At 42.4% G+C, this 16,166-nt stretch overlaps 1 protein-coding gene across 1 annotated transcript in view; it reads right to left on the reverse strand.

The window, feature by feature from the left end:
• The window catches only part of rps6kb1a (ribosomal protein S6 kinase b, polypeptide 1a), a 25,125-nt gene extending 13,877 nt beyond the window's left edge, over positions 1-11,248 (reverse strand). The window contains exons 1-8 of the mRNA XM_080041167.1: positions 11,078-11,248; positions 9,930-9,973; positions 9,313-9,433; positions 7,669-7,737; positions 4,478-4,625; positions 3,653-3,710; positions 633-733; positions 113-203 (exon numbers count right to left, since the gene is read on the reverse strand). Coding sequence (XP_079897293.1) covers positions 113-203; positions 633-733; positions 3,653-3,710; positions 4,478-4,625; positions 7,669-7,737; positions 9,313-9,433; positions 9,930-9,973; positions 11,078-11,149 — 704 coding nt within the window. The 5' untranslated portion in view covers positions 11,150-11,248. The remainder of the gene's footprint in view (positions 1-112; positions 204-632; positions 734-3,652; positions 3,711-4,477; positions 4,626-7,668; positions 7,738-9,312; positions 9,434-9,929; positions 9,974-11,077) is intronic.
• Positions 11,249-16,166: the final 4,918 nt, after the last annotated feature.

Consider the following 16,166-nt stretch of genomic DNA (forward strand, 5'->3'; position numbering starts at 1 on the left):
ATAGAGTAGATGTAGAGTAAAAGTAGAGTAGAGTAAATATGATTTAGGCAATTATGCTATGAGGCTAACGAAATGTATCTACAAAAATCCTTATAGTGATGGTATGACATACATGTATTCGATGGTGCCACAGAAGGTGTGGGTGACCGTCCCGTCGCGGATGGACTCTTTGCATAGACCAAAGTCTGTCAACTTCACATGTCCTGGAAGGGAAAAGGAGCCAAAGCAAGAACATGTAACATCATTCTTACATGTACAACATCCTATTCCACTACAGTTATTATTTTTTTATTTCCACATACAGTATTATATTTGGTCTAAATTGAATTGAAACTTTATTTAGCATTCTACTTCATATTAATATGGTGCAACTTATCTCCACACTTTCTATCTGCACTGTGTTCTTGCTCTACTGTGTTTATTTGTGTCTCAGGTGTTGCTCTCTTCACTTGTGTGTTTCTATCGTACATGTTCTTCTTCTATATTGCTTCGTTGAGAGGAGCCTGGGACTGAAGAATCTCATTGTTAATGACGGCTGCTGTAAGTGTTGTGCATAATGACAAATAAACCATCTTGAATCTCTAAAACATGAACAAAACTACATTGAAGATCTAGGTGAGTGTTTTCTCTACCGTTGTTGTTGAGCATGATGTTCTCTGGCTTCAGGTCCCTGTAGATGATGCCTTTCTGATGCAGGTGACCCAGGGCCATAGAGATCTCAGCCAGGTAGAAACTGTCAACACACACAAAAGACTTACCCCCATCAGTCACAGACACAGAAAGAAATTTCTGAGCGAATAGGCTGTTCCCAGAGTGCTGTATCAAGGCACCTCAGTGGGAAGTCTGTGGGAAGGAAAAAGTGTGGCAGAAAACGCTGCACAACCAGAAGAGGTGACCGGACCCTGAGGAGGATTGTGTAGAAGGGCCGATTCCAGACCTTGGTGGACCTGCGGAAGCAGTGGACTGAGTCTGGAGTAGAAACATCCAGAGCCACCGTGCACAGGCGTGTGCAGGAAATGGGCTACAGGTGCCGCATTCCCCAGGTCAAGCCACTTTTGAACCAGAAACAGCGGCAGAAGCGCCTGACCTGGGCTACAGAGAAGCAGCACTGGACTGTTGCTCAGTGGTCCAAAGTACTTTTTTCGGATGAAAGCAAATTTTGCATGTCATTCGGAAATCAAGGTGCCAGAGTCTGGAGGAAGACTGGGGAGAAGGAAATGCCAAAATGCCTGAAGTCCAGTGTCAAGTACCCACAGTCAGTGATGGTCTGGGGTGCCATGTCAGCTGCTGGTGTTGGTCCACTGTGTTTTATCAAAGGCAGGGTCAATGCAGCTAGCTATCAGGAGATTTTGGAGCACTTCATGCTTCCATCTGCTGAAAAGCTTTATGGAGATGAAGATTTCATTTTTCAACAAGACCTGGCACCTGCTCACAGTGCCAAAACCACTGGTAAATGGTTTACTGACCATGGTATTACTGTGCTCAATTGGCCTGCCAACTCTCCTGACCTGAACCCCATAGAGAATCTGTGGGATATTGTGAAGAGGAAGTTGAGAGACACCAGACCCAACACTGTGGATGAGCTTAAGGCCGCTATCGAAGCATCCTGGGCCTCCATAACACCTCAGCAGTGCCACAGGCTGATTGCCTCCATGCCACGCCGCATTGAAGCAGTCATTTCTGCGAAAGGATTCCCGACCAAGTATTGAGTGCATAACTGAACATAATTATTTGAAGGTTGACTTTTTTGTATTAAAAACACTTTTCTTTTATTGGTCGGATGAAATATGCAAATTTTTTGAGATAGGGATTTTTGGTTTTTCTTTACTTTTTTGCCAAAATCATCAATATTAAAACAATAAAAGGCTTGAACTACTTCAGTTGTGTGTAATGAATCTAAAATATATGAAAGTCTAATGTGTATCAGTACATTACAGAAAATATTGAACTTTATCACAATATGCTAATTATATGAGAAGGACCTGTATATACAACTGACACAGGTTGCCATCCCTTAAAATCTCCTGCCATCCTCTTGCCACCCCATGAATATTTTTCTTTATCTGCCCGTTTATGCGTGACATCTGAAACAAATACCCATTGTCTATCAGAAACACACTGTAGATGAGTCAGAGGAAAAAGCTCTAGGCTGGTGTTATCCCATGTCCAGATGGTTAAAGGTGAAGTGAGCGATTTATTTATGTTAATATTTGTGCTGTGGGAGAGTCTCTCTATGCGAGAGAGAGACGAGGCTGCTAGCTAACAAAATTGACAGACGCGGAGGAAGATTGAGAGGTACTGAGAGGTTTGAAGATAGACTACTGAGAATGTTTTAGTCATATTGAAGAAAACTTTGAACGTAAGTCAAGCTATCAGCTTGTTCTTTGACATGAAGGAGGAGGACAGTTCATCCTCAGAGTCAAAGTATGACTATGTAGGCTACATAAAGCCATTGTTGTCTGACTGAAGCACTGAGTACACAGCAGCCAGCCTTCATAACGTGTAGCCTACAGACACAGTAGCCTAATAATCTGTTCTTTACACATACATGTCATATATGTATCCATATACTGTATGTTTTATTATATAGGTCTACCTAGGCCTAGCTTTTTTTAATAAAAAGGCATATATGAAAAAAAAAAAAAAATGTTGTTGTTTTTTGTGGTTTGGGTCCATAATGTTCAAATATTATGTAAAATTTAACAAAAAAAACTGGCAGGTAATGTAGGTGAAGTTTTACTGAAACAAAATATACCAAACACAGCAAGCTTAAAAAATATTTATGTGCCCTCTGTGTTATGATTGACAGAAATTTGAGGAATTTGGGGAAAACGCCCTTTGTATTCACCTGCTATTTGTTCATACCATTTGTATGAAGGTTGATGCCACCTCAATCAAACTTCTAAATTACCATAAAAACATTCCATGTATTTATTTTCAGCTTTCAAAAAAATTCAATATGAATGTTTGAGTTACCCATGGTAGAAATAATATATTTTTTAAATCCGTTTTTACATTTATCATGTGGTTTTTGGTCCAATATGATCATTTAACATGTCAAAATGAAAGAAATAACTATCAGGTCATATAGGTTAGGGTGTTTTGAACAAAAAGATACCAAACTTTGGCATGATAAACATTTCTTACTGTAGTTTAGTAAGGATTGATCAAAAGTATGCAAAACGGCCAAAATAGCCCTAGGGTTCAGAGTGTTAAATCGCTCTTTATTCATACCGTGATCACTTATATAGTGTGCACGTTTCATGAAGCCGATCTGCTCTGCATGTAATCGTCAAATAAACTTTTCGGGGATCCCACTACTGATAACCAATCAGAAGAGAGAACGCTACAAACCGGCACCCGTCTCACTGCCGGTGCACGTGCAGAGCGACAGATTGGTGAATGTTTATGCGCTTACAATGGCGGAGCAGGTAAAAATCCTTCCCAATGTCTGTTTTGATGGTTTTTATCATGTTTTATCACACTTACGAATCTGAGATGATGCTAGATAACTCGCTGCTTAATGTGGTGACGTGGGGACGAGCGAGGGGACTGCTAACTGCAGTCACTGACAGGAAGTTAGCTAAATTGACCATTCCGCTCACTGAACCTTTAAGTTTGTTTTTAACCGGTGACAGACAAACTAACTCACCATGCTGTGTCCTCCATGAAGATGCCTTCTCTCTCCAGCTGCATAAACAGCTCCCCACCTGCATCAAAACACACAGTGGAACAGTGGAATGGTGACACATTTTCATGTAAGATTATGAGATTTCAGCAGAATCACAAACATAGCCATTATGTTATGCAGCCATCATTTAAATACTGAATTCAAGGGTTTGAAGGGAAGAAGTAGCGCTTATCGGAAGTTGTATATGTCCTTTCAATGCTATCTTCAAATCTGTGAAATTTTTTGCAAAGCTTGTCAAAGTTTTTACTTTTTGATATAATCAAGATAATAATCTTCATAACGTTAACAAAGACAAAACAATGTTTTTGTCTGAACCTTTGACTCTATTTATGTTTTTGTGGCATACAATGCAAAAACACAAACTGAAAGCCTTTGCCTCTGCCCAATTTCAGAGAGCCAACCCCGTCCTAATGTATTTTTTGACGTTTTGTATATATCTTCGATTCCATACGTGCCGTTCTTTATTGGAAGACAATCATAGTTACAGGATGGTAAAGTTAAGGGACAGATTACCCAGTGTGGGATTATTTGAGTTTTCTGAATGTGTGCTTTGTTTCTATGTTCAACAACAATATTACAAATAGTATTATTCCGTTTTGTAGAATTTCCCAAGCTTGCTCCATCAGTATAAACGATTCCCTAGTTAATGTTCAAACATGCAGTTATTCCTCTGCATCATACACACACACAACAGCTTTCTCACATACATTCTCTTGCTCCAGCTCTTTTGACACCCCCAGCATGGACAAATGACAAAAATCCTTTTAAATTGAGTGCTTGACTCACCGCTCAGATACTCCAGGATGAGATAGAGCTTTCCCCCCGTCTGGAAGGCGTAGATCAGGTCCACGATGAAGGGATGCTTCACCTCCTCCAGAATGTTGCGCTCGGCTTTGGTGTGCGCCGTGTCCTTTGCATTACGCACAATCATGGCCTGGAGAGAGGGACATGAGAGCAGACACAGTGAGAGGGTGAGAGACAGAATGGGAGGGTGAGAGAGCGAAATGAGACAGACAGACAGAATGGGAGGGTGAGAGAGGGACATCAGACAGACAGACAGAATGGGAAGGTGAGAGAGGAACATGAGACAGACAGAATGAGAGGGTGAGAGAGGAACATGAGACAGACAGAATGAGAGGGTGAGAGAGGGACATGAGACAGACAGAGTGAGAGGGTGAGAGAGGAACATGAGAGAACAGACAGAGTGAGAGGGTGAGAGAGGGACATGAGACAGACAGAGTGAGAGAGGGACATGTGAGAACAGACAGAGTGAGAGAGGGACATGAGACAGACAGAGTGGGAGGGTGAGAGAGGAACATGAGAGAACAGACAGAGTGAGAGGGTGAGAGAGGGACATGAGACAGACAGTGAGAGGGTGAGAGAGGGACATGAGACAGACAGTGAGAGGGTGAGAGAGGGACATGAGACAGACAGAGTGAGAGGGTGAGACAGGGACATGAGACAGACAGAGTGAGAGGGTGAGAGAGGGACATCAGACAGACAGTGAGAGGGTGAGAGAGGGACATGAGACAGACAGAGTGAGAGGGTGAGACAGGGACATGAGACAGACAGAGTGGGAGGGTGAGAGAGGGACATCAGACAGACAGAGTGAGAGGGTGAGAGAGGAACATGAGACAGACAGAGTGGGAGGGTGAGAGAGGGACATCAGACAGAGTGAGAGAGGGACATGAGAGCAGACAGAGTGAGAGGGTGAGAGAGGGACATGAGACAGACAGAGTGAGAGGGTGAGAGAGGAACATGAGACAGACAGAGTGAGAGGGTAAGAGAGGAACATGAGACAGACAGAGTGGGAGGGTGAGAGAGGGACATCAGACAGACAGAGTGAGAGGGTGAGAGAGGGACATCAGACAGACAGAGTGAGAGGGTGAGAGAGGAACATGAGACAGACAGAATGAGAGGGTGAGAGAGGAACATGAGACAGACAGAGTGAGAGGGTGAGAGAGGGACATCAGACGGACAGAGTGAGAGGGTGAGACAGGGACATGAGAGAACAGACAGAGTGAGAGGGTGAGAGAGGGACATGAGACAGACAGAATGGGAGGGTGAGAGAGGGACATGTGAGACAGACAGAATGGGAGGGTGAGAGAGGGACATGTGAGACAGACAGAATGGGAGGGTGAGAGAGGGACATGTGAGACAGACAGAATGGGAGGGTGAGAGAGGGACATGTGAGACAGACAGAATGGGAGGGTGAGAGAGGGACATCAGACAGACAGAATGGGAGGGTGAGAGGGACATGAGACAGACAGAATGGGAGGGTGAGAGAGGGACATGTGAGACAGACAGAATGGGAGGGTGAGAGAGGGACATCAGACAGACAGAATGGGAGGGTGAGAGGGACATGAGAGAACAGACAGAGTGAGAGGGTGAGAGAGGGACATGAGAGCAGACAGAATGGGAGGGTGAGACAGGGACATGAGAGCAGACAGACAGAGTGAGAGGGTGAGAGAGGGACATGAGACAGACAGAATGGGAGGGTGAGACAGGGACATGAGACAGACAGAGTGAGAGGGTGAGAGAGGGACATGTGAGACAGACAGAATGGGAGGGTGAGACAGGGCTGGGCCATTTAACCCTCAAATCAATATCATGATTAATTGAACATTTGTCCTTGATTTTGATTAATGATAATAATAATTGTTTCTGTTAAATATGCTCAACTATTAAAGCTGGGGTATTTAATCTAATGAAATAGTACATGTATTATCTGTGCTTTTTTTTTAAAGGAAGGAAATACACAGATTAACTTTGTATGGTTATTTATTCAAATCAAAGTATCCCTTGAAATAAATAAAAAAATCAGTTTTGAAGTAAAAAATCAACTTCTCCAAAACAGTAGAAAATAAATAACTTGCATTTCCTGCAAATAAAATAGAGTAAATCAAAACAATCGACATGTCCAAGTTTAAGTGGATTACAGGGTCTGAATGTCGGTTTGGATGATTTTATTGAAGAGTTTCCCGGCCACCCTAATACAGAGGGCCAGGGTGTCAAACAGTAACTTTAACCCTGTAGGCTGTAGAGCTGTCATAGCCTTAGCTCCAGTCAAGTATCATTAAGCCAGTAAACACAGTCATTAACCAAAACATAGAGCCTGGGGGGGGGAACATGAGCTGAGTCAGGCCCCAGCTCTGTGTCAGCTGCAGACAGCAGGCCGAGCTGAACAGAAGCAGCAACAACGGAGCTTCCAATGGGAGGGGAGGGGGGGGGGGGGAAACGCCTGCTGCCATTATTTTGGGTGGTCCAGCCCTTAGCTTCTGGCTTCACAGCTGAATGCACCAGTATGTCACCAGACTTAAGCACACACACAGCAACGCTCAGTGTATGTCAAACACTGAACACAGTTAAGCTGTATTGGGCCTTGGGAGTCAGCTGAAAAGTTTAAGGGCGCTAAGGGCACACTCACACTAGGCAAGTTTGCCTGTTCCGTGCTCCAGTACGATTACAATTTCTAGCAAACTCTCCACTTCGCAATCGCACCGGAACCCACTTGTGAACCTCTTGCCGTCATTGTTTACAGTTATTGTGGGGAAGAAGGGTTTCACATGGAATACGTCAGTGCGTGTCATCTCATTAGCATCTGTGCCGTTCTCTCTGGCACACCTCTCCCAAGTGTGCCGTGGCCAAGGGGGGGGGGGGGGGGGGGTTCCGTGCTGGAATACGGATGGCGTGGTCACACTAGCCAAACGTTCTAGACTTTAGTATGCAAATGAGCTTGGGCACGGAACAGCGGCCCTAGTGTGAGTGCGCCCTAATTCCCCCCATATACCTAAGAATCTACTTATGGATAAGATCATACAGATGCCATTCCTCTTACATGACAATACAATACTGTGTGTACACTAGGGGGCGGTTAGGTTCATGTCAGTATGGGTGATAGAGAGAATGAGCCTAACTAAGTTATCCTCTATATCAAAGAGACAGTTCTCACTGAATGAGATCACAAACTAACTCACCTTCTTCAAAACCTTCATAGCAAATATCTTCCCAGAGGCGGCGCCTGATACCTTCCGCACCTGAAACACCTGAAAGGGAATTGACAATTTTAAACCAAATCCATGGTACACAGACCCTGCATTCCAATATCCATACTTCCCTACTATTTAGTATGGCAGAACATTTTTTAGGATGTCCCAATACATGCACGTCATTTGTAGTATGCTGAAAATACATAAATGCCCCATTAACTCCAATAGCATTTTGGAGTATTCGTCTTTTTTCTTGACATTTCTCGACATAATGAAAAAAAATCTTCCTTATCTGATTTTTTTCCTCTCCTGAGGCCCTCAAACTCTTCTGTACTTTAGTATGTAGTGTAGTAAAAAGAAAAAGTTTGTGATTTGGAACATAGGGAGAGTTTCAAAATGAACACTTGTTCATTGAGAGAGAGCCAATGAGCTCATAATGAGCTAGCTACAGCAGTAGTGACAGTATTTTACTGCAGGTCTGACAGTGCTAAAACCTGCACAGTTCACTGTTGCAACAATCTCAATTTTAGTTTGTGTCTAACTTCTCCCTACGGAGTGAAAACACACACACACACACACACACACACACACACACACACACACACACACACACACACACACACACACACACACACACACACACACACACACACACACACACACACACACACACACACACACACACACACACACACACACACACACACACACACACACACACACACACACACACACACACACACACACACACACACACACACACACACCCATTCCCCAACTAACATTACTCCCTACAGCAGGTTACATCAAATATTCAAGGGACTGTTGTAAATATAATAGACTTTTTAAGCACTTATTTTACACAATGTATCCATTCGACTTAGCTGTGGACAAAGGTCTCATGTGAAACATTTTTATTCTTCTATTATTCAGACTAAAATGCAAACAGGGAGTCCTTTGATTTTGCATGGGCCAAAGAAGTCCGTTTTTTGAGTAGCTAGAGTACACCAAACTCTTTAAAAAACTAGCTGTCAGTTTTAAGGCCAGGGAACCTCCAACCTGTGGCAAACATTATACCGTTGTTACACACACACACACACACACACACACACACACACACACACAAGAATATCAAAACAAATGACAGTGTGTTTGAACAAATGGGATTTCTTTGTAATGCAAAATTTCCCAAGATGCGGAAAATGACTTCTTAGTCATCCTACACAAAAACCACTTCAAGATGGAGTCAGTCATGCATCTGCTCGCTGAGTGAAAAGTATTTCCAGAATAACTTTGGAAAACACTTTAGACTTAGTCAGGCTAAGAAAAGAACACGTCAGTACCAGAGCTTTATGAGTTAGTAATATCAGCATAACACCATGTTAACACCGACATAAAACCATAAAAACAAGGCAGATGGTCTGACACTCATGCCCCTTCTAACCCGTCTATGAAAGGTAGGAATAATGTGTCTTTTTACCCTGATATACCCCTAGATACAGTGAGGTGCAGGTTATGGAAAGCTGGGTATGTGGGTAAAGGAGGACATGGATCAGGGACAGCAGAGCTTACATTTCAAAAAATATATAAAACTTTGATTTCCATTTTCATATGAGAGAATGTTGGTCTCACCTTTCCATAGCCACCTTTTCCTAACACTTTCAGCAGCTCAAAGCATTCGGGCCTGATCTGCTCAGTTCCCTTGTTCACGCTGTTCTCTGAAATTTCAAACTTCTCACAGTCATCCATGTTACTGGCAAAACAAACAAAAAAAAATAAAGAAAACAATTACATACCAAAAACATTCACTCAACATTTTGTGTTAAGAACTTTTCACAGTTCACACACACTGGATGGAGCACAATCAATTATTGAGAGTTACAAGCGGCCAAACACATGGACAATAGAATACACAGCTGTCTGACAAATGGGGCGTGTCAGGTAAAAGACCCCAAGATGATATACATTTTTACTGGGTAAGTAGAGATGAGTGGCAACATTGTAGAATAAAGTGGAGAAAAATAACAACAGATGGAAGGTCACTGAAAGGCTTGAATATGATGCTGTGCTGTGTATCAGCTTTGGTTTTCTGATCTCAACTAAACTGAACAGCTATGAGAGAGAGCACAGTGTTGGATAGCGTTCTCCACTAGCGTCTTCAAAACCCCAAATGCCCATATGCCAAGGGAGACTGAATGAGATATAGGCTATGGTGGGACCCAGAGAATTGCAGTGTTGCTTATACTCACAATTCAAAGCCACTGCATTGGTCCATGTACTCGCTGACCTGGCCCTAAAAACAAGAGGAAGAGTGGGACAGAAAACCTCAGCATTAGGACAGTGAGGGAGGACATTTACCAGCCATTCTGGGGAAGGTACATGTTGACAAAATAACAGGGATTCTCATCTCTTTACGATTCCTGTAGGCCTGCTTAAACGTGTGCGTGCGCTGGAAATACATCCAGTTTAAAATACACAGCCGAGTGTCAACAAGGGTAGGCTATTTGAACAAAGGGAGCCCACCTTAGTAACACTAACCATGTCGGTGTAACTGATAGCTAATAAACCAATGACTGGAGCAGTTTCTGATAACCTACACATCATGACGCCAACAACACTAACTTCAAGTTAAGTGAATGATGGGCTGGGGAAAGCTAGTGTGGTCAGGTAGAGCCGCTAGAAAGCAGACTTTCTGCCTGTAGTTTTGTCGGCTTTACTGTGAGTTTCACTCATGTCAAAACACAACAGACTGTGACTTTCATGATCACGTATATGACTACAACAGATATGCCGACGCAGAACGAGCATCCCTCTCTCTCTCCATTAGCCTACCGGACACGTAGCAATGCCCGGTGATAAATTGTGTTTCTTTAGTAGGCTATTCGGCTTTCGTTCAGGCAGTTTCCTGGCGTCGTTTTAATTGTATTCGACGAAAACGTGCTGACACAGTAGCGTTTAGTGGCTTCATTGTATGTTCACTTGAGTTGTACAGGTTAACGGTCTGTTCGTCGCTTGAGCAATTGTCCCGTCAACTTAAGCCGGGAAACCGCAACCTGTCTGCCGCCAACACATTTGATTCTGAGGAGCAGGAGCTTCTCCGGTGTTGGAGACGAAACTTTAACTGCGCTCAGCAATAATTGTTTTTAATTTACGAAAAGATGCTAGAATGTGTTATGAATACATTGCAGAAGCTTTTCATGGGGCAGTCCCAGATTCCGCGCCAAACAGGGGGCGGATGAGGACACGTCCGATAATAGACGCCCGCCCGCTGATGTTAGCAGAGAAGGCCTCGTAGCGGCGGCTAGGCGCTAGCTAATTGGCTAACAGCTATTTTCGGTGTGAGCCCTGGCCCTAGACTGGTATTAGCCCGCCTCAGCGTTAACGTAAACTCACTCACCCCGTCCTCCAGTTCGTCGTCAGAGACATTCTCATCCGGTGGATCCAAATCGATGTCGAATACACCAGCCATGGCACCAGGCACTAGTTCTCTCCGCGTTTATTCAGAAAACCCAGCCCCGCTCCCCAGTTTCATGGGACAGCCATCACCGTAACAAGCGGCTCCGGCAGAAAGCATGTGCTAACACCAAGCTAACCAAAACAACATACAGGAACCGGTCGGCACACAGCCTCTAGTGTCGGCCACCGGCACTACTAGATAAAAACATTAGGTGAAGAGAGTTGACAACGTCCAATAGGAAATATTTATAGTCCTAATGTATTCTTCAAAGGATACACATCCGATAGAATGGCTCAGCATTCCCTAAAAACAAGATAACTGTTTGTGTTAGAGTAAGCCTATAGGCCAATAATAGATCATGGAACAGTTCTTTCCAAAAAGCAAAACTTTCATATTTTAGATTCATTATGCCTACTACACATAAAGTGAAATATGTCTGTCCTTTTTGGTTTCATCCTCAAATATTAGAATAGGCTATTAGGCTATAGCTTAGCCTATAAGACCAATATATATATATATATATATATATATATATATATATATATATATATATATATATATATATATATATATATATATATATATATAACAAATGAAACACTTTGACTAAAGGTCTACTCATGAGTTTCAGAGAATATAAGGCTCTTGATGGGCAGCATTTCTATTTGATTCAGCACTTACACCTGCAAGATGAGCTGCGTGTTTGGGCCAACAACACCGACCCAAGAGGTTATAAAGCTATCCATTCATAAAAGTGGATTTTTCCCAGATATCAGAACAATCCTCGTCCTTATCATTTTATCTAGAGACAGCAAGGTGTGAGGGTAAGGTAAGTAGGCCTATGCCTTCTCTTAACAGAGCAGAGCCATTTGCTTGACTGCTATTCGTCACTGATCACAGAAAAGGGAAAGGACATTTTTATCTCTTTCTTAATATTGAAACATTAAATATGGTTCAATCCAAACATGTCTCAGGTCATCACAGACACAGGTGTTGAGAAGAGTTCATTGTGGTTGTAGGTGTTGTAAAACATAGAAGTAAATCTGTCAGACTAGACAATCTTCACACTCACAAAATACCACTGACAATAGTGGAACTTTTTTTTCATTGAAACAATTAATTGATAAGTCAATTAACGGGAAAATACTATTAAATATAGACTATTTGATAACTATCCTGATATTCCCATAATGCATTGCATGGTGTCGTCCTCTCAAGTTATGATACTTGTTGCGTTTTTTTTTTTGTCTAAACAGAAAGTAACTAAAAAAATGAAAAAATAAAAGTAACCTGTCAACAATTTGGGGTTTGGACCTTAAAAAAACAAATTGAAAATGTCACATTTAGGAATGGGCAGTTTTTATATATTCTCAGAAATGTTGTGTAGACATGAGGACTATATTAGTCGGATTCATTTATAACGAAAATAATTGTTAGATTGATCAGGACACAGGCTATATGAGGGTGTATAGGCCTTTCTTGACAGTAGGTGGCAGCAAGAAAAAGGGAATCCTTTTCAGGGTGTGAAAGTTAGGGTATTGCTAAAATTGTGTGGATTTATTCCAGGCTTGTATTGGATATGCACTTCAATCAATGGTTGTCATTATATAAGTTCAGTTTCTTTATTTGCCAATTTACACAAGGTACATCAAAATTCATTCTTCACATGTCCCCTCTCAAGTTCCCACACTTTGGGAGGGGTCAGAGCGCAGGGTCAGTCATTATCAGTCCCTCATCAAGCTGTATGTCCTTTATAAGAAATGTATAACTGCATCATCCAAAATGGCAGAGGAGATTTAGGTATGTCCTATGTAGTGTAAAGGAGTTAATGACAATGAAAGGAAATGTGTCTCCTTTGTTTAAGTGTAGAAAGGAATGGCTGCATGGCATCTTTGCTTTTCATATCTTCTAAGAAAATATTTTACACTAGCTGCATCAAAATGTAGAAGCTTCCAAGTATTTGAAAGCTTCAGTATAAATCAATTTAATCGCCATGTATCAAACCTTTCTTTTTTCTTTTACAAAATGACACCCAGAATTTAAACAGTGGAGTCAGCAGCTCTGGAGAACGCTTGTTGTCAAAATCACTCTTTGTAAAAATCAGTGAATATCTCCTCATGATCCACTTCCTGTCCGTGGGCTACTGTGTATGTGCTGAAAAAAATCCAGTGTAAAGGGGATCATCGTAGCTAGCAACATGCCTGTTTACAGAGCCTAGGATGTGTATTATGACTGAATCTCTTTCAGCACACACAGCATGGACAGATACAATAAGCCAAACACATTTCTGAGTGGAGAGTTTATAGGACACACACACACACACATACACACACACACAAACACACACACACATACAAACACACACACACATATCACATCACAGCACATGACTTGCAAAATACCTTACATACAGTCTATGGCACAAACTCATGAAACAAGTCATCTTTAGGAGTTTTACCATGACATACAGGGGGAAACAGTTCCTCTGTGTCCGCCAACAAATTCTGGTTGTTGTGCAAAATCTAAAGGGTATGGCCTGATGACTCATAATGATAATGGGGTAAACAGGAAAGACTGTTAGTGCGTATGAAATAAATGTAACCTTCAGCATTCCCTTCCCACTGCTTTTCCCTCAGTCCAGCTGATGTGTAAGCAAGCAGTCAGCAGGGTGTCCCAGCTGCAGTATGACATAACCTCCCCCCCCCCCAACCCTAACCCTAACTCTATGTATTGATGAGATTTTTTCCTTGAAGAGAGCGGGTCTTCAAACAGCTAAAACCTCATTTGATCTTCGGCGTATTTAAGTAAAAGTGACAGTGATTACCCTGTAGGTCCTGGGTCTAGGAGCAAGAAGGTCATGCCTTCACCACATCTCCTTTTGTTGTGGGGGGGCCTTGCCCTGAAACCTCGGTCTCAGCAGGCCTAGGGAAAGGGCCCCCCTGCAGGCCAGCGTTACTCCGAGCACTGCCCCACAGCTCCATCGGATAGTTTGTTTTACTTTGATTGCCCGGTGATCACATCCAGATGCACTGGGTAACAGAATCTGTTTTTCTGTGTGTGTTCCCTGTTTTGTTTAGCTCTGTTTATGTTTACAGAAGAAGAGAATAGAGCCCGTTGGACTGTGTTGTGGGCCCGTGTGATGACTTGAGGTCGGCGCTGTGTTCATTCAAAATCACATTGCGTATCATCTGACTGCGTTGCGTTTCTCCATGTTTGGATTTTGTCAATATGGAAGCTCATTAATCTAAAACCAAGAGGGAGAGCTGTCAGCATCCCAATCAGATTTTTTTTAAACTTGTTTCTTAAATGCATACAGCCTGGTATTGACTGCGCAGACCTGTTGAGTGCTGATTTTTTTTTGTGCGATTTAACTTGAGAACACAGAACCATATTTGTCTTTATGAAGCTCACTTGCCCTGGAAGTTAACTGTTAAAATGGGAGGTGTTCCCCCTTAAAAGGTATCAGTCTGGAGCTGACCCAAATGATCTGATGAGAGCTGAGAAGATCCAACAGCAACATCCAGTGCAAAAGGGGAGGGACAACATTTACAGTGACACACTTGAAGAGGTCTACTTTCCAAAAGAGAGTATGAGCTGCTTGGGAATTTTGAAAGCCACATCTGGTGAAAAAATATCTGTGATACCTCCATATTATGTTTATTCTGTGCAAAGGGCCACTAGTCTTTTGGGGTCAGCCATAATGTATGTGTCAGGGCAGCCCTGCTGGATTTTGGCTTGTGTGTAGGAACAAGCTAACGTTAAAACATGTTTGAAATGTAGGAACACCACACAATGCTTAGTAAAGGCTGGGCTCAGAGGTGGATACATTATCCATCAGAATGAAAACAGGAGCTGACAAACTATACTGTCTGAATGTATATGTAATGTAAAATCAAAGACATGTTTGGGCTTTTGTGACACTCATTTTCTAAACAGGAGTATGGAATAACAGAAGAAGATTAAAAAGTGAAAGGTTGTTGTAAAGATCAGGCTAAACAGTTTGCAGTGATTTTGGATTTTAAATGTCCACTGACAATATGTCTTTCTGCGGAAGCCCATTTCGGCCCAAACATTTGTCAATTTCCTCCTGTAATAATGAAAAGTTAGTCGTGATAAGATTTGTGATTGAGGGACTCATGCTGCATCAACGTCTCGATCATGACTAACATTTCTTCAAATTCCTTTTCTTCTACTGGCAGAGAGAGGCCTCCGTATCACTGACCATTTGGGGTATAACATGCTGAGAGACATAAGGGCGTATACGTTTGATTTCCTTAAAGAAATGTCATTTCCCTCAAGTCACTGATTGGATTAAGAAATAAAATCGAGCACTGATGATTGAGGACTTCCTAAAAATATTTTTTATAAAACCCTTTTCTAGTTAGACTGATAAAGACACCTTCCTGTTGGACTGTCTGCAGAGAAGTCCCTCTTTCTGGATCTGAAAGGCCTGGTGGGGATGCAGCTCAACTGTTGGCAGCATCCGAAGACATGTCATGAAATGTGGGAGCGTGATGCATTTCGGTGGGGCTCAGGTGAGGTTGTTAAAAGCAGTAAAAAGTCCTTTGGTGGAATATCACTAGAGAAAAGCCAGTCCAGATGAGCTGGGAGCACAGTGTGTTTGTTGTGTAGTCTGGCATGGATGTGTCTGGTTTTGTTTGCTCTTTGCGGTTGTTTGCAGCACATTGATGGGCATGCTGCGTACAACCACACTGCCTCGTGGTAAACAGGCCGCATGCACAGTATGTGCACGGCACTAAAATTAGCTCAGATTGCAATGCCATAAAAGCTGAGAGCTTAAGTTTGTAATAGTAATGTCATATGTTTTTGATGTCAGAGTATAGACACAGGGGATACTGTGGAGTGTCTCATAGATGTCTGTCTGTATTTTGTTTAACATCAGAGCAAAATGTTGAAAGTAGAACTAAGGTGTTCTTTGGTTCTGAACGACACACACAAGGCACCGACCGTATGGAAGACTATTGCTGCAGATACCGTCGTGTTGATCATGAAATACAGTTTCTTTGTC

This window comes from Ammodytes marinus (assembly GCF_949987685.1).
Source record: "Ammodytes marinus genome assembly, chromosome: 14".
NCBI classification, from domain to species: Eukaryota; Metazoa; Chordata; class Actinopteri; order Uranoscopiformes; family Ammodytidae; genus Ammodytes; species Ammodytes marinus.